The sequence below is a fragment of the Pituophis catenifer genome, unplaced genomic scaffold (genome assembly GCF_029215685.1).
Source record: "Pituophis catenifer annectens isolate HBS135680 unplaced genomic scaffold, rPitCat1.0.hap2 SCAF_4, whole genome shotgun sequence".
In the NCBI taxonomy this organism is placed as follows: Eukaryota; Metazoa; Chordata; class Lepidosauria; order Squamata; family Colubridae; genus Pituophis; species Pituophis catenifer.
Window position 1 is genome coordinate 27,302,398 of NW_027256884.1, and position 19,446 is coordinate 27,321,843.

Genomic DNA, 19,446 nt, shown 5'->3' on the forward strand with positions numbered 1-19,446 from the left:
TAGCTGTAAAAATTACAGAATATTTGGCTAAGGAAAGTAGCCAAATACAGTATTTGGCACCTGCATTAAATTGTTCATTCTGCTTTATGTATTCTCCTGGCACTTTAGGAAGTATGAGAGAATCATCATATGTGTGTCTCCCATTCCTGACCACTGTTAAGGCTGATATTTTATACTTTGATATCAATTTACTTAATTAATTAAATAAAATAGTAGAACATTTTAATGTTGAAAAAGTAGCCTCCTTGGATAATTTGGAATGAACCTGTTACTTGCAGACACGTCAAAAGTTGCCCAAAACAATTGGATTGAACAACAGCTTCTTGAACAGGGGGCACACCACAGTCTTCTTCAGAAGTAATGGAAATACCCCTTTACTCAATGAAGCATGGATTTTCTCTCAGATCCAATCTCCTACCATCTCATTTGTTGTCATCCAACTGGGAAGTGGTGGTACTGACAGTGATACTGCAGAGGGCACACTCCACTTTCTAAAGACTTAGTTTGGATATACTAAATACAAACATGTATTGCTTTCTTTTTTTTTCTTTTTTTTTTTTCATTTCTTGTGCTCAAAATACATTTAAAACAATCCTATCTGAATTTTTGCTGATTTTTTTTCTTTTTCTTTACACAAATATCAATTTCTTAGAAGTGTGAGGAAGAATAAAGATGCAAGAATTTACTGTTTTCTGAAGTTAATTATTATTTGAAAATAAACACTGGGTTTAATAAATACTGGGTCTCTTTCAGTTATGTTTGTTAGCTTCATAAGTCTGTTTTTATAAAATTGCAGAGATGCCAAAGTAGCATTATTACTTCAGATTGCAGGTGTACACCATCCAAGAAATATACATGGAGCATGTTTAGGGTACCCATCATTTACATTCTAGTATTGTAAGCCGCTTTGAATATTGAGATGGGCAGCATATAAATTTAATAATAAATAAATAATTTCTGGTTTCCAACACTAGAGCTTTCACCTGCAATCTCAAGTTGTAAGTTCAAGATAATAGATTTGCATTCAGACTTCATACTTCCTGATTGTGAAAATTGGGTCTGTAAATGTTTGTGCTGATAAAATTCGGGGTGAGAACACAGTGGACTCAAATCACTGTAATTATTGCATTATCATATTGTATACAGGTAGTCCTCAATTTACAACAGTTCATTTAGTGAGCATTTAAAGTTACAACAGCACTAAAAGTGACTTATGACCATTTTTCACACTTACAACCTTTGTAACATCCCCATTTTTGATCATGTGACCAAAATTCAGATGCTTGGCAACTGGTTCATCCTTATGATGGTTGCAATGTTCTGGAGTCACATGATCACCTTTTGCAACCTTCAGACAAGCAAAGTCAATGGGGAAGCCAGATTTACTTAACAATTGAGTTACTAATTTACCAACTGCAGCGATTCACTTAACAACTGTGACAAGAGAGGTCTGTAAAATGGGACAAAACTCACTTAACTAATGTCTCATTAACAACATAAATTTTGGGCTCAATTATGGTTGTAAGTTGAGGACTATCTGTATTAAAATATAATGATAATTTCTGTGAATTCAATCTATCTTTCCCTTGATTTGTTCTTGTATTGCAAAAAGGAAAAAAATTAGTTTATTTAATTTCAATAATGGCTATTGCACAGAAAATATATCATCCAGACAGCATGTGATAAAATTGAAATTAAAATTAAAAACATGCATGTTTCTGATTTTATGGGGTTGAAAGAAATTCACAAACAAATATTAACTCTACACATTGAAATGCACCAAAGGAATGTATTAGCAAAGAAATTGCATGCAATATTTACACACCCTATAGTTAAGAGTAACAGAGAAGTGTGTAATTCTGGTATTGGTTTTCATTTCTTGTCAGCTCTGGTGGTGGTACACACTAGGAGGTTAGTCTGTACTGATTGCTAACTCCGATCATTTTCTTATTTCCTTCATTTGATTGCTGGCAAGTTTAACAAAATATATGGCTCTACTCCCTTCCTGCCTGGTAAGATATAGGTGTTAGCATTTTTCACGTAATTCTGCTTTAATTGCATGTGTGCTTATTAAAGACCTGTTGACTTTCCTTTAACTTCTTTTCACAAATGTGTATGACCCACAATATATTTTAACTTTTACATTATTTTAACTTAAAACAATCTCCTACAATGCTTGCAAAATACTTATTATTTGTGCTAATCAATGCAAAACAGCTCAGGACCAACTGGTCAAACAGTTAATCTTTGTTGACTGAGTCTGGTTTTAAAGACTACCGTGGCTGACTATCTGAAAACCATCCAACATTTAAACATTTTAGAAGACCATCCAACATTTCCAGTTGGGAATTTAATTGTATTGGCCACCTTCTCTATATAGTGTGGGCCATATATAATTGCTTTGGCTGGCTAGATTTGTTCACATGGACATTAACTGAAAACACAAGAAGCTACTTTGTATTTTCATTCTCTAGTGGAATTTTTTGCTTGAGCTGCTTAACTAACTCTCTCCCTCTCATGCTGCAGTGCAACATGTTTAACTTTTGCTTCTGTCCAATTTCACTCATCTTGCAGGAACCAGGAGGGGTTGGGACCCATAGTTCATGATCGAAAATCTCAGACATTGCCTGTTTCCCGTAACAGAACAGGGATGATGCATGCCAGATTACAGCAGCTGAGCAGCCTGGATAACTCTCTCTCATTTAGCCACAGTAAGTTCCATGACATCATAACAGCTGAAATCTCATCTGGTACCACAACACCAGGGGCAGATCAAAACCCACACCAGAGCATGTCATGGACTTTAGTTTTCTAGGTCAAACCAAAACATGAATCTGCTCACTGGACAGCAGTAACACCAAATGCAAACACAGTGTTAAACATGGTTGACATACATACATACATATCAAAAATACTCTTTACAGACGTGAAAATTATGTATTTACATTCTGTAGTGTTTACCTTGAAAGCTTTTTATTGTGTCCAATGCTGCTGGGAATTGCGTCAGTTTGCAGTTTGTCCTGAGTCCTCTTAAAATGGGGAAATGTGCTTAGTTGATTATGTGACCATGTTTTGACATAGAGTTTAAGAGAAACCTTTTGCAGTAGTTTGAAAATACTATGAAAATGTAAAGTCCATGATTTAGTTTGGATGTGAAGAAGCACACAGTAATTAAGTGACTTTTTCTGTGTTTTCAGTGTGAGAAAAATATCAAGTTTGCTTGGAATTTCTGTAGACAATGGTAAGAAAATGAGGTTACAGTCAGATTTTGTTGGAACGGCTTGAAATAATCATCTCTGGAAATACTTCAATTTTATTAGTAAGAAGAGCATTCAATAGACAATTTTTTAATAACAGAAAAGATCAAGTTAAGAACAGGCAGCTTGCTGAAATAACACATGCATATATCCACATAGACTCCCAAATTTATACACTCATATATTCATTTTTAGGGTCATATTCATGTTTAGGGTATACAGCACTGAGCAAGAGCATTAAAAACAGTAAGAAATAATACATGAAAGAAATTAAAGCCCAGGGTTTAGAAAAAGAAAAGGAAACCTAATTAAAAGTGGTTTATACCAAGACTATTTGCTAGATTTTTCCTTATCTATTCTCACTCTCAGTATGTCAGTATCTCAATTAAAATGTATTAAAAATAATTTAAATTTTTTTTTTAAATCTAAAAGTTTAGTTTTAATTTGAATTAAAATTTCTGACTAAAATAAAATATCAAGTCAAGATCAGGTATCTTGCTGAAATAATATATGTATATATACACATACCATATTGGTTGGAAACATGGAAGAGGCCTTCATCCTGCAGTAGATAGACAATGGCTAAAATGATGATAATGATGATAACGACAACATATACACATAGATGCACACAAATATAAATCATATATTTCGGTCACATTATTCCCTTGTAGAGTGCACAGCATTGAGCAGAATATAAAAAAGAGGAAGAAATAGAAAATGAAAGAAATTAAAGGTCAGGGTATAGAAAAAGAAAAGGAAACCTAGCTAAAAATAGCTTATACCAAGACTCTTCGATAGATTTTTTTCATATTTGTCTATTCTTATCCTTGCTTTCACTATGTCCGTGTAACTGCTTTTATTTTTCAAACTTCTTAATGAAATTGCTTTGAGGGTTTCTATCAAAATCCAGCTTTCTCAGTTTTTCTTCTTCCTCTCAATCCATTCATACATTTCTTTTGCAATTTGATCATTCTTTCTACATGATCAAATCATATGCATATACTCTTTGTAGTGGTCCACATTATTTCTGAGTAGAATGATATTCCATAGAGCAGACACTATAACAAATAAAACACATTTGCTGGATCCCGTTAGATCAGAGTTCCCCAACCTTTTCAGCTTTGCATACTGGCACAAGGGAGGCTGTGCAAGTGGCAGTCAAGCATGTGCAGTTCCATTTGGGACACATCCCCCACCACTTCTGCAACCCAGTTCCAAAAGGGTCAATACCCGGTAGTGGGACATAGCCTGGGGGTTGGAGACCCCTGCGTTAAATGACTCTCCTTTAATCAAGGGAGTTGGAGCATGCCTATTTTGTCAGTTCTGGGAGGATTAGCAGAAACAATTGGAGGCAGGTGATCCCTCAAATAACTCAACTGTATGCCATCTCGGGCTTTATAGGTGACACACAGCACTTGAATTGCAACCGGAACATAACTGAGACCCAGTTCAGCTCACAGAGCAAAGGTATTGCAATAATGTACTATAGAACATTCCAAACTGACCATATCACTGCATTCTGGGCCACTTGAGCACAATTGACACACAAGATTGATCAGGGCAAAGATCTTCCTAGCCACAGCTGCCACTTGCTCCTCACAGTAGTCATGTATTTAAGAGGATTCCTTAAATTGTACAAAGTCAGTGGGAATGCTACCACCCCATCAAAAAAAAGAAGATGAAAAACCTATGGATGCAGGAGGCTTCAAAGCCTATAGCTATTTATTCCTGCCTTGGTTGAGCTGCAATCTTCTAATTCAGACCCTAACAACTCAGACCCGAACAACTTCCAAACATTGGGAACACTTGCAACAGAAGAGAATGTAAGTTGCTCAGGTTTGATTTGTAGAGTCCTTGGTGCTTTCTGAGTTTGGTTATTTGCTTGTTGACATTTCATTACCCATCTAGGTAACATCAGCCATGCCAATAGCAATGACTATCCTAAAACATCTGCAAGCAAACAACCAAGTTCAGAGCTCACTTAATTTGCTTAAGGGAGAGGTATGCAACTGAATGCATCAGAATCTCACTGGAAGTTTCAGGTAGATGTTGAAAATGAGGGCAAGACAGTTATACCCTGTGGTAACCTGCAAAGAGTAACAGAATAACAGCATTGGAAAGGACCTTGGAGATCTTCTAATCCAACCCTCTGCTCATTTCAGAAAAATGGTTGTCCTATCTCTTCTTTAAAAAACTATGGCTAGATCTCTCCCTTATGTCACCAACACCAACTGGAACCAATCTTGAAAGAAGAGAATCACCCCAAAACATAACCAACCAGAAATGACATAGATCTAAAGTACATGCAGCTGAACTCATAGTCTTAAAACTCATCAGGCCAACTCTTCCCAAATAACCAAACAATGCTTCAGTCACCTCTATAGAACTTTGACTTGAGATAGCCAGACTCTTGCTGTGAGAAAATCCAAACAAGTTTATCCAACAGATTCCTGGAATAATCCTCACAATATCTCTTATATGTTCCCTGGTTTCTCCTTGGCCAGGAGGAATCGGTTCACTTTAAATAAGACCATTGGAGGGTTTTTTGCAGATGAAATAAGGATGGATGAATAATTATGTTTTGCTGCCTTTATTGCCACAAGATCAGCCTTAACAAAGGTTTTTACTATGTTTAGTTGAGTTCACTCTTTGTTTTCCTCCAGGGGCATTCTAGGGATTTCTTATGCAGCTTCATCAGAATGTTTCTGAAAAGCAGGGGGCACTCCAGGATACCTTTGCACAGAGTTCTTACACGTGATCGATTTGAGGGCCTTTGTCATACTCTCATTCCAAGCAAAGACTAAGGCCTCAAGTGAACCGCATACCCAATGCTCAGAAACAACCCAAACATTCCTCTGAAACCCAACTACATCCATTAGACACCTGGAATAGTCTGATTGAATAGATCATTCCTCCCAGTAGTGGGGGTGCTGCTGGAGAGAACTTCAAGATCAATAGGGAGTAATCAGACCATAGATGATAGTAACATCCACCACTTTCACATAGTTTGCCACCATGCTGAGACAAAAAAGAGGTTTTGTATGTGAGCCTGCTGTGAGTCAGATTTTTGGTAATCTGGGCCAAGTTGAAATTTCTCTGTGCCTTACATTTGGGATCTCCATTGTCAATCTGGCTGCTGCATCAAGCAGCTCAGGTAGGGAGCTGCTATGTAAGAGGGAGTCTAGTATGATATCAGCAATCTTAATCCGATCCTGGAGCCTAACTTCACAAACAGGATTTCACTTACAGTTATCTGGAAAGCAATTCTTCTGGATGCTACTACTCTCTGTCACATGACACTACTGCTCCTACTTCATTTCTAACAGGGGAAGTCTCCTTTTCATGCCCAACCAGGTATCACTAATATATGCAGCCCTTTCACCAACGGTTAAGGTTGTGAATGAGTGGAATTTTATTATAGACTGACCATGCATTCCACAACAGCAGCCAGAAAATGAGAGCCCCTGAGGCTCTGATGACCAGGCATTGGGCCAGAGCACATAAGGCTGGAATACAGCATCTGCCCTAAGTACCAAAACCGTGAGAAGGATTCTTGACCTCTATTTGTTACTCTCTGCACACCAATATGCCATTTTCTTTTAATTCAACTGAACTTTTCGGTTTTCCTTTCATAGCCAATTCTAACACACACATACACACACACACACACACACACACACACACACGCAGTGTGTGTGTGTGTGTATATATGTATATATAACAAAATAAGCAGAAGCATATTCTTATAGAGAGAGATTTTAAAATTATTTTCCTTTGATACATTAATTTTGCTGTATTTTACAATCTTCTAACTTTCACTGCAAATTGTTCTGCTTTACAACCAATAATGCAGAAGCATCTGTGTACAAACATATATATATTCACATCCTACTATCATTATAGGCATCCTTAAACACTTAGCCATAGATATAAACCACTAAAGGGACATCATTTTTAACTGTTTGGTAAGATTCCAATTCCAATTATTCTTGCATATGCATAATTACTGCTGTATACTACTCTGACCATATTCAGCAATCAATTTTCAACAGTTTTTGAACAAAATATTCTGCAGTTCAAGCCTCATCCTTTTATCATGCTCTTTAATGACATTACAAATTAATATTACAATAAATATTCATTTATATATGTCTCAATGGCCTATTCTTTCATAATACACTTAGATTTATACGTTACATTAACATCCTTTTTGTTTTAGTTTCGCAAATATATAACTCATCTATATTTTTGTTAATGTATTTCTTTTGACATATCTCCAAAAATAAAATACAAAAGAAAAAGAAAAAATCATCTGACACCAAGAGCAAAACACCATGTGTACCAATCCCCCCCAAAATCTTACATTAAACATCTTACATTAAGCATTAAAAAAATCCACCTCAGATGAATTCTGAAAGATGAATCCAAAATCTGATATTTTCTCCTCCCCTTACATAACAGGTCTTTAACAAAAATGCTATATTACATAAATATCTCTGATGTGGAAATTTATTTGTCTAATAATCGAATCGACCCTATGTCTGATAACTATATATATACCCTGTTTCCCTGAAAATAAGACATCCCCTGATAATAAGCCCAATCGAGCTTTTGAGCACATTTGCAAAAATAAGCTTCCCCCCGAAAATAAGCCCTCCCCAAAAATATTTAAACACAGAGCTGGAAATCAGGTAAGATGGCAAGAGGATCCCCATCCTCCTCCACGCAAAATAATAAGACCTCCCTGAAAATAAGGCCAAGCGCTTATTTCAGGGTTCAAAAAATATAAGGTCTTATTTTCAGGAAAACACGGTATATATATAAACCGAAACAGTCAACAGGTAATCCCAAAGATAAAACTAATCTTCAAATCCCTCTGTTAACCCTCTGTTATTGTATTTAACATGTAGAAAGTCCAGAAATGTCTTCCAGTCTCTTATAAACTTGTCTCTAATCAAAGCAGTTAATTTTGCCATCTCTGCTAATTCAGTCAATTTTAAAATCCAGCCTTTGACAGTCAGCATCCCCTTTTCCTTAGCATAAGCCATCCTTTCAGCAGTCACCATGTTAAGAAATAGCGTCCTATTCTGTTTTTCTATTGGTTTGTCCATAATACCTAGAAAAAAGGCTTCAGGTTTCATTAATATTTGTATTTGAAATTAATGTATTTCATTTTAGTTTATGTTCTTTATCGTTTCCTTTTTTTAACAATCCAAGCTGCAGTTTTTCATATAGTATGGATATCATCAAACCATAGTTTTCGATGAACGAAAGTTTCACACAAAATGCCTGTAATAATATCAAGTAGGAATAAACTTCACTGCTGTTATTTTTTAAATTCCGAAGCCTCTACTGCTAAGAAAAAATACAGACAGAAGCAATCCCATATTTTTGTTTTTAGATGGATCCTATGGAAGCAACTCTGTGACTAGTCCAGAATCCAGAACCTCATTGTGTCTGATTCTCTTTAAAAATGCCAAATGTAACCACATGGCTCATAAAATGGCTTACTTTTTGTGTTTGCCAGCTTGAAGAATTGCATTTTCTCTTTGATTTATTTTTATATGCATATGTTTATATTAATTGAATAAACTATGTTGTTAATCTATGCTATATTTTACTTGTTTATTTTAGTATCTTAATAAAGTAAATAAATTCTGTGGCCATTAAGTTAAGTGCAGTAATGAGTAAATAAATCTACAAATGAATTGATTTGGTCTATTGAATTTGTAATATAGGAATTGCAAGCTAATTAATCGAAAGTTTACTCATTTCATAAATTGCTTTGTTTTATATAGAAGGCAAATAACTTTAACTATCTAAAAAAACAAGGTAATTCTTGATCATTAGCAGTTTAGGCATGAAACCAGGCCAGAATTGCTCAAACTCTGTTGCAGTTCAATTTCTAAGTGAGTCCCATAAATAAAATAAAACAACCCAGTCAAGGAGGCTCTGCTTGTTTCAATGCTATGGCATTCCTTCCTTCTTTCATTTCATCTTCAATAGAATTAAATATATTTGGAGATTTGAAGTAAAATTGTTTTCTGTCAGAGGCTTCTTAATAATACTAATAAATTTAATTTAATCAAATTAAAAAACTGTCTTCTAAAGGTGACTGGTTTTATGTGTCTAAAAATTATGCTGTAAGCAGCATTAAGATTTTTCTATATAAACAAATATTAAATCTTCAACTCTTATCCACTCTTCATTTTCTAGTTAAATAAAAAAGAAAAGAAAAGCCACAGATTTAGAAATACCACTACAGGACTATTTGAGTGTTTCTCAAGTGACTATTTGAGAACATTTCCTGATAGATGCAAAACAGAAAGTAATCTAGAAATATTAATAGTTATCATTACTGTTTAGGGAATTATAAATACATTGTTCCCTGTAAAATAAGGAAATCAAGGTAAATGGATGTTACTTGCATTATATTACATGCACTGTCTTGTTAATGTTGCTATCTGTATCTCCAGCTCTATTATTCTGTAACATAAATACCACTTAATTGAAATAAAATTGATCCAGATAAAAGCTACTTCAAATTTATGCAGGTTATGGCCATTCAGAAGCAGATGTTCTTCACCAATCCTTACTTGAAGCCAATATTGCCACTGAAGTGGGTCTTACGATTCTGAATACTTTATCTTTGTTCACAGTGGCATTTAAGGTATGTTTTAGATATGTACAGTTGTGTACTAATATTGATAAAGACAGTGTCTTAACAGTACTATTTTACAGATAGAAATATTCCTGCTCCAGAACTTTCTTTTACAATTGTGTTTAGGCTTCCTTGTTGGTATTCCTAAAGGTTGGGTTTCTGTATTATACTGTGTAATATTTTAAAGGCTGTTCTACTTCCCTCACCCTCAGAAATCTGATAAAAGTCACACTATTCATTAACTGAAACTTTAGCAATTGATATATTAATCAATACTTCTGTTTATTAATTGAATTACCATTAGTAATTGCTTTGAGAAAAAAAAGTTTACTATGTGCATTGGCACATAGTGAGTCAAATTGCTATTCAGATAGACAACTCAAAGCTAATATTGGATACACAAAAGCTGAGGTACAGGTAGTCCTTGACTTACGACAATTTGTTTAATAACTATTTGAAGTAATGGCAGTGGTGAAAAAAGTTACTTACAACCCGCAATCCTTGTATTTATAACCATTGCAGCATTCCTTTGGTCCCATGATCATAATCTGGGTGCTTTGCAATGGCCTCAGTATCCTAAAATCACGGGATTGCCATTTGAAACCAGCCTGGGAGGCTTCCAATAAGCAAAGCCAATGAGAGAAGCCCACTTAACAACTATAGCAAAAAGATTGCAAAATCGGGCATGATTCATTTAACAACTGCACTGTTTAGCAACAGAGGTTCTGCTCCCAATTTTGGTTGTAAGTCAAGGACTATCTGTAGATATCTCTGGATCTAGTCAAAAATAAACTGTTTAAAAATGTTATTTGATAATATATCAGGATATTGTTAATATCAGGATATTGCAAATTTGATTTATGGTAGTAATTAAGAATTTTTGAATTGTTTTGTATGCAGATCTTTGTGAAGATAATTGATTAGCAGATCTATATACAGATGTCTTAATGTAAATAATTTTTTTTCCCAAAATACACATTTTCTTAATTTTAAGAATCAGTTGCTGAAGGATGATGGCCATAATCCTCTGATGAAAAAAGTATTTGATGTATACATTTGCTTTCTACAAAAAAATCAGTCCGAAATAGCTTTAAAAAATGTTTTCAATGCTTTAAGGACATTAATTTTTAAGGTAAGTAGTTTTAATTTTATTTCCTTGATAGTGTATGTTATATTGCTGTATGGTTTCACTTTTCATTATTTTCTCGGTTAGGAATCAGTTAAATGCTTTTCCCCATATCATAAATCTACATGTTAAATCGAAAGATACCTCTCTTTCAAATGCCAAGGTCTGTCTTTTAGATAGCAGAATAACTTGATCCAGATTGTTGGGGGTAGTGTGCAAATAATGCTTCTATATTATAAATTGCCCAGAGATTGCTGCAAAGTGCCATGGGTGATATATAAGCTTAAATGCTAATTGCTATTGCTGATTAATTTCTCTTTCTGTTTAATGTCCCACATTATTTTTATTTTGCTCAACTTTAGTAAAGATGAAAGTGCATTTAGAAATATAAAAAATGTTATTTGGATTTAGGTTTTATTTCATCTTAGTCTTATTAAATTGATTTTAACAGAATAAATGGTTTTTCTGCTCTACAGTTCCCTTCTACATTTTATGAAGGGCGAGCTGATATGTGTTCTTCACTGTGCTGTGAAATTTTGAAGTGCTGCAATTCCAAACTAAGTTCAATTCGAACTGAAGCTTCACAGCTCCTTTACTTCTTAATGAAGAATAATTTTGATTATACTAAAAAGAGATCATTTGTAAGGACACATTTACAGGTTGGTATACTTTGTTGTTTCACTTGTTTCATAAAGAAAAAAAACAGAGACTTTATCTTTAAATTTCTGAAGAATTTAAACTGAGAATGTATCTTTCCTAAAATACATAGATTATGAGCATGCATACCTATACATAAAAAGAGGCACACTTTCTATCAGAAGTTGCTTTGTTGTCATGTACAACAAATATCGAAGGATAATCCTTATTATTAATCAAGCATTAAGTTTTATATATACATCATTCTTTGTAAAACTTTGGAAGAATTTTGATACGTAGTTTGATAACTGACAATTTGCAGAATAGATTTTATATAGTATAGCATAGGCTACCTTACTTGATGTTTTAGTGACCACACAATTTATTTTGCAACACTGCAGAGGTTTTTTGGAGAAGGGAAGGGAGGCCTTGCATTATGATATTTCATTGCAGAAAACCCAAGTTTGATATTTGGCATACAGAGTTTATGGTCAGATATATTCAGGAGGCCAGGATCTTACTTAGCTTTACTTCATGTATATTTTTAATTTCTTCTATATCATTTGGAAAGTCGATTTACTTTATCCATTTTTAAATTCTGTCTTCAAATTGTAACAATGTAATTTCAGTAAGTAAGATTTGATATGTCTTGATAATGTGGCAATGACATTTGCAAAAATAAGCGTTAAGTGGCAGGAAAAAAAAATAAATGCCCTGCTTTCTGGTATGAATATTGCTTTGAAAGCAATTGCTGTTGGCTGAAATTGCTTTAAAAGCAGTATTTATATTGGAAATTATGATTGCTAATTTAAATTATACTGTATGCTTTCCAGCTGAAATTGTAAGATAATTTACAAATTCTTGAATTTTGGATATTGATACATAACCAAAATTGTGATTTTGCATCTTATTAGGTTATCATTTCTGTGAGTCAGCTGATTGCAGATGTTGCTGGAATTGGAGGAACCAGATTTCAGCAGTCTCTTTCCATTATTAACAACTGTGCAAACAGTGATAAATATATTAAGGTTTGTAAAATGTGGAATGTAGAATATGTGAATTGACATTACTCAAGTAGTACCATGTAATGTGAAGGAACTTGCAAACTACTATTGGAAGTTTATTCCCCTTTATCCAGGTGGTTAGGTACGGTAAGCCCTCTTGTAATTGAGAGGAACACAATAAGACATCTAGAAATGTAATGTTTATGTCAAGTACTATATGTCAGTCTGAACCACAGTAGTACAGTCAGTTTTACTACATCCTGTGGTCTCTAAAACTATTTTGCATATGGAAATTCAGTCCTACTGAGAGAAATTTACCATATTGACAAAGTTAATCTTTGACATTTGTAGCCTTAAATACCTCCAAACAGTGAGAAAATTCAAAGATAAATTTGTTCTTGTCAAGGTTCCATTTTACCGTCCTTTACCTTTCATAGTCTCATTCTTTGAAGTCTGATATTGAATGTGGGCTGTTGGCTGAAATCTTCAGTGCTGCAAACGCCTGACTGACTGTAACTCTGACAAAAGTTTGTGAACTAATTTATAACTTTACAACCCAGCGTAATAGTAAATGAACGTACAGCTCTGATTATTTACTGTAGGAGTCTCTATAGACTGTGAAATCCAGTCTAGAGAAGCTTTACATGAAGTTCCTTAAATGTATTTAGAATATCTGCATGATTTGAATTTCTAATAACTGCAAAGTTCTGAATCATGCAAAGAGTTGTTTCCTTCAGAGTACAACTTAACACATGGAAGTTGAAGAGAGTATGGAGTGGAGTTAGCATTTGCACCCAACTTTCCTCTGCTTTTCATTTTGTGCATTCAGGCAAATGCCTAAAGCTGACTTGTAACTATATTGGATGCATACTTTGCAATTTACTCATCTTTTGTGGCCCTTGTTTGTGCTCACATCATTTATCATGTTATTTCAATTATAGCACACTACCTTTCCTTCTGATGTAAAAGATCTGACAAAACGCATCCGTACAGTCCTAATGGCCACTGCACAAATGAAGGAACACGAGAATGATCCAGAAATGCTGGTGGATCTTCAGTATAGTCTGGCAAAGTCTTACGCTAGTACTCCTGAGCTGAGGAAAACATGGTTGGACAGCATGGCAAAAATTCATGTTAAAAATGGAGATTTTTCAGAGGTAAACAAGAAGAAAGTACCTTAAAATGATCTCATAGAACTGTTTCATATTTTTTTTAAAGTTGAAGTAATTAGATCTTTTATTTAACAGCAAGAAAGTTAAAAATGTGAGAAACTCCATTTCAATTTAAGGAAAAAAGTTGCATTATATACTTGCCTTTGAAGAACAGACTGCTCTTATCTGTGGAAATAGTGATTTTTTCCCCCCTGAAATAAATTCCTGTACAAATAAATAGCTTAGTCTTATTTGCCTCTTCCATTACTTAAACCTTACAATCCTGAATTTATCATAATTGTCCTTTCTTTCTATTCATAATCTAGGCAGCAATGTGCTATGTTCATGTAGCAGCTTTGGTGGCTGAATACCTTCTACGGAAAGGTATGCATCATTGTTATTTTGGGGCAGTAAAATATTTTAAAATATATTAAAAATAATACAGAATGTTAAGTTTATTATATTCATGCCAGCCTTTTCAAAAAACTTAGGCAATAGGTCATTGGACCTTGATGACCTACAAGGTCCCTTCCAACTCTGTAAATCTGTATCTGCATTTTAAAAAAAAATTAAATTAGAATTATTTTGGCCTCGCAGAATCCATAGGCAATTAGTTGGTTTCATAGTTCATCACATAGTCTAATAAATAAATCTGAAACCCATATGGCTACATAGAAAAAAAGCAAAAGTCAGTTCTTTACTTTCTGTAAAACACATTTTTCTATTTCAGGAGTTATTTCAGGTGCCCTTTGAAATATGGCAATATTATTTTCCTATTTAGAACAAGGGTAGAAAACATAGCTAAATCACGGCTATACAGCATCCTAAAGAATCCTTTGAGGATTAGTGGTTTCGAAACATTGCCACGTTGCCAAATGCAAAAACCTAGGTTGTGTATACCCTTATAAGCCTATATATTAAAATAAGAAAATATGGGTCAACACAGATTAGACAGAAGTTGTGGTAAACACATGGAGAAATGTAGATCATAAAGGTGAGCAAGAGAGGAAAAGGCTGTTTTTTATTTTCCTAAATTTGGTGCATCTCTTTACTTAACTATAAAATTTACAGGAAAATAGCTAATACTGAGGCATTATTTTCACAACTATTTTTCAACATGATGCAGCCATAATGCTTAAAGCCCCTCCATAATATGTCAGAAACAATTCACACAATCCTGGCTATGACAGTAACATAATACCTGTATTTCTGGGTGGAGTGAACCTTAAAACTATCCACCTACCACCCACCTCCCAAATTGCCTATCATATAAAAGGACTTTCCATTGTTCAGTCTTAGTCTTGAAAGATCATGGACTGTTAGTTAACTAGTAGATGTCCTTGTAGATGTCCTTGACTTGAGACTCAGATACCTTAGAAGGTCATTTCTGATAGGTTGATCCTTTGCCAAAATTTCCTTGTTGCTATTCTTGTTACCATGAAATAATTCTTTTGTAGTCTTCTTCAAGAACAGCAGTAAATTGAACTGCTCATTTTTTGGAAGAAAATGGTACAAAGTTTTAATACTCCCAATATCTGATACAGACTGCTTTCTAAATATATCCTGACACAATTATACAAAACTCACAACTGAACTATTTACCAGTAACTGTCTAGACCATTTTTATTCATCTGTGGGATTTACATTCTCTCTCTCCCCAGATTAATTTGTGCATTTTTCTTCATGTTTTTTCCTATGTGTTTAGGAATGTTTAGGCAAGGTTGTAGCAGCTTCAGAGTAATCACTCCAAATATAGATGAAGAGGCCTCAATGATGGAAGATGTGGGGATGCAAGGTGTTCACTTTAATGAAGTATGCAAACTTAGTTTATAGATACTTACAAGGCATTATTGTTTTGATTTTCTTGACTTCTGAAATATCTGTTTTATTGACGAGCCCAAATAGGGTTGTCAAATAACATTACATTTTTAAATTCATTTATTACAGTTCCTTAGCTGTTGTTGGCGAACCTATGGCATGCGTGTCCATGTGGCACGCGGAACCATGTCGCCTGGCACGCCAGCCGTCGCCCCAGCTCAGCCGAGCATGGGCGTGCTCCTGCCACCAGCCAGCTGGTCTTCGGGTCTCTGCTGCGCATGCGTGGGATGTGGAGTGCATGCAGGAGGCAGGCACGCACATGTGTGGATGGCAAGGCGCATGTGTGGAGGGTGCATGCATTGCATTTTTGGGGTTCGCGTTTTGGGCCTGGAAAGCTGCCTGCACCAACCTGGAATCCAAAACGGCGCGGTGGGGGGGCAGGTCGCATGCCCAGGGGCTATGCATGCATGGTGGCAGAGTGCATGCATAGGGGCGCTCGCATTGCATTTTAGGAGTCGGGGCACATGCGCATGCATTCGCACATGCATGCGCACTTTGGGCACTCGGCACCAAAAAGATTAACTATCACTGTCCTAAGCTGTACATTTATGGCTGAAAACAATCATAAGGCAGGGAACATTTTTTTTTTAGAAAAATGCTTTTTCTATCATATCAATTAGCTGATTTGATAAGACTAATGCAACCTGTAAGAAATATGAAAATTTCACATTTCTACATTGTTAATACTGCATAGAGCTTCACCCATGGTTTGCTGTACTGTCCTTAAGAATGTTAAAGCAGTTTCTGTTATATGATCGAGAAATAGTTTGTATAAGTAAACATGCTGCCGAAAGGAAAATAACATTGCTATCCATTATTCTAGAAATATATCTGAATTTGATCTTTCTGTAAGAACTACTGCTTATTATTTTCAGATTATTACATTTTGCACAGTGAATAATTGCTTAGCTTAGCTGATAATTATTGCATGTACTCTGCTGAGGCCGTTTTTAACTCATGAACTTTATCTTATGATAATTAGATGAACTCTAGCCCCTAATAATATATATATGTATGTATGTATTTTCTAGGAATACTGATATCAAGTTGGTGACAAACCAATACAAAAATGCACTGATATGAATGTTATCAGTTAATTTAATATGTATTATAACTATGATTCTGCCATTTTGTTTCTGAGAGAATGGAGGTAAATGGAAATTATTTTAATTGATATTAAAATAAAAATATTGAATTATATTGATCAAACAAAGATCAAACTGAGTTAAAAATATAAATCAAATACATTTTGAATATTAATTGACATCCCTGTTTGCTTCTTGAATATTGGAGCAAAATTTTATTAGAATGTTTGCTGTACATTGCTGGTGCTTAAATATGAGGTAGGTAGATGCATCAATAAATAGTGTAAAAATTGTGTCTATATTTTTTATTTTTTCTTCATAAAATTAGTAGAGATTAATTTCTATTAATAATGACAATTTGCTTGTCATCCTTTCTGTAACTAGGAAATATTGATGGAATTATTGGAACAATGTGCAGATGGTCTATGGAAGGCTGAACGTTATGAACTGATTGCTGATATATATAAACTTATAATTCCTGTTTATGAAAAACGAAGAGATTTTGAGGTATTCATTTAAATCTATAAATACTTCAGAAACTTATTTTTATACTGTTTAATGATTTAGTACACAGGTGTCAAACTCAATCGTGTCACGTGACATATCACAACTCTTTTTGCTTTTGCGGAGCCAGGGTGGGCATGGCCTATGTGTGACGTATCGGCCTTGCAGGCTGCGAGTTTGACACCCGATATAGTACATTCAACTTGTAAAAAAATAATGCCCAGTTCCAAGGACTGGCAGGTAGTCCTTGAGAAATGACAGGCCATTTAATAACTGTTCAAAATGAGCGACCCCCAAAAGTACATACCAACCTGTTTCAAAGTTATGCCAGATGCAGTGCTCCTGTGGTAATTCACATTTATGACAGACTATGGGGATACTGTAGTGCAGTGAGTTGGCTTCCTAGTTGAGCACATAAGTTTATCATATAGTCAAAGTTCATATTAAGAAGACTATCTTTTTTCTATATATCTTTATAGACTTGAGATGATTACAGCTAATTTTTTCAGTTGTTATATAGTCCTGCCTAATTTAATGAAACTGGGATCGTTGGATTTTTCAACAGATGTCACCGGTAGTAATTTAAAAGTTATTTTAACATGAAACCCTTTTGTGTTCTATTTTAAGAAAACCTAGTTTTGAATTTTTAACACTTAAGTAGATAATACATTTTATTCTGTTTCTAATAACCCAAATGTATTCATGTCTTTATTCACAAAAAACATTTCCCATCTATTTTTAGAAGTTAGCTCATCTGTATGACACATTGCACCGGGCATATAGCAAAGTTACCGAAGTTATGCACACAGGAAAGAGATTGTTGGGAACATATTTCAGAGTTGCCTTTTTTGGACAGGTGAGCACTATCTGCCGTAGCTTTTGCTCAACGCCAATTAAACACCTGAAAGAATGCAACATTACAGGTAGCCCTCACTTAGCAACAATTGGGACTGGCAACTACATCACTAAGTGATGCAGACACTAAATGAAACATCATAGGATTGTGATGGACATACGTCACTTCTCATTCAGTCGTTAAACAGCTCGCCCCAGTTGTTAAGTGAGACAACACATGAGAGTGACTTGTGATTTTACTGCCAACTTCACCATAGAGTCTGCTTGTGGAAGTTGATTGTGAAGAGCACAAGTGGCAATCATGTGACCGTAATATGTTCTTGATGGTAATTCCTGCTGATTGCAAAGTGCCCAAATGCTCAACATGCCACTGCAGGGCCGCTGCAACGATCAAGAACATGAGGACTGGTTGTAAAGTTACTTTTTCAGCAACTTTTGTAACTTTGAATGGTCACTAAACAGGGCAGTTGTTAAGCACGGTCTACCTGTATTCTAACAGTATGCTTTCAAAATCTGTTGTGTCTATTTCTATTTGCATGTACTTTCAATTAATGTTTATAGAACTAACAATTGTATTCTGGAAAGGACAATCTCTTCATCAGTAAACTTTATGCTTTTTTCTTTTTTCTTTATGATTACTTTCTTAAGGCAGCGGTAAGTTTTCTAATCATATCAATATAAATTATTAAGCACATTATTTGGTGTTTTGATATGGAGAGGGTTTTTTCCTGATCTTTGTTTCAGTTTTTGTGAAAAAATATAATTTCACTTGAAAAAGATGTCTATACTTAGGCATACTCACTCTTTTAACATGATATACAGATCTCCTTTGCAACCAAATAAAGTAAATTGTGTATATAAGTATATGTGTATGTTCATTTATTGGAGAAAAAATGTGTGTTGGTGATAGAAATTAAATTATGACAGGACTGAAACATATAACACTCCATTTATTCTATTGTCTCTTATGACTATAGCAATACCAGTTTACAGACAGTGAAACAGATGTGGAGGTAATTACAAATATTGCTTTTTAAAGCGAGCAGTGCAGTAAACATCACTGCATACAAACTTAATCTGGTGTGGATATTGTTGTCGATTTAGTCTGCATTTTAAACATGCTATGTTGTATTCCCTGCATCATTTCATTTTCAGATACGGATATTTATTTCTGTAATTTATAAAATAGATCTGCTTTCTACATGAAAACACCTGTTTCACCTCCCATGGAACCTATTCAAAATAAATAAATCAGCGAGTATGTGAACAATGATGATCTATAGCAT

The 19,446-nt window shown here is 34.7% G+C and overlaps 1 protein-coding gene across 6 annotated transcripts in view; it reads left to right on the forward strand.

Moving 5' to 3' along the window:
* DOCK9 (dedicator of cytokinesis 9) overlaps positions 1-19,446 on the forward strand; it is a 116,791-nt gene that overhangs the window by 89,234 nt on the left and 8,111 nt on the right. For 2 of the 6 annotated variants that reach the window (XM_070944090.1, XM_070944092.1), the window contains exons 38-47: positions 2,575-2,711; positions 9,815-9,930; positions 10,916-11,053; positions 11,524-11,706; positions 12,598-12,711; positions 13,629-13,844; positions 14,165-14,222; positions 15,544-15,650; positions 17,186-17,308; positions 18,048-18,161. In XM_070944090.1, the coding sequence (XP_070800191.1) occupies positions 2,575-2,711; positions 9,815-9,930; positions 10,916-11,053; positions 11,524-11,706; positions 12,598-12,711; positions 13,629-13,844; positions 14,165-14,222; positions 15,544-15,650; positions 17,186-17,308; positions 18,048-18,161 (1,306 nt within the window). Of the gene's footprint in view, positions 1-1,975; positions 2,013-2,574; positions 2,712-3,197; positions 3,242-9,814; positions 9,931-10,915; positions 11,054-11,523; positions 11,707-12,597; positions 12,712-13,628; positions 13,845-14,164; positions 14,223-15,543; positions 15,651-17,185; positions 17,309-18,047; positions 18,162-18,808; positions 18,815-19,137; positions 19,174-19,446 lie in introns of those variants that run through there. The other 4 variants (XM_070944091.1, XM_070944094.1, XM_070944093.1 and 1 more) reach the window with 4 other exon arrangements.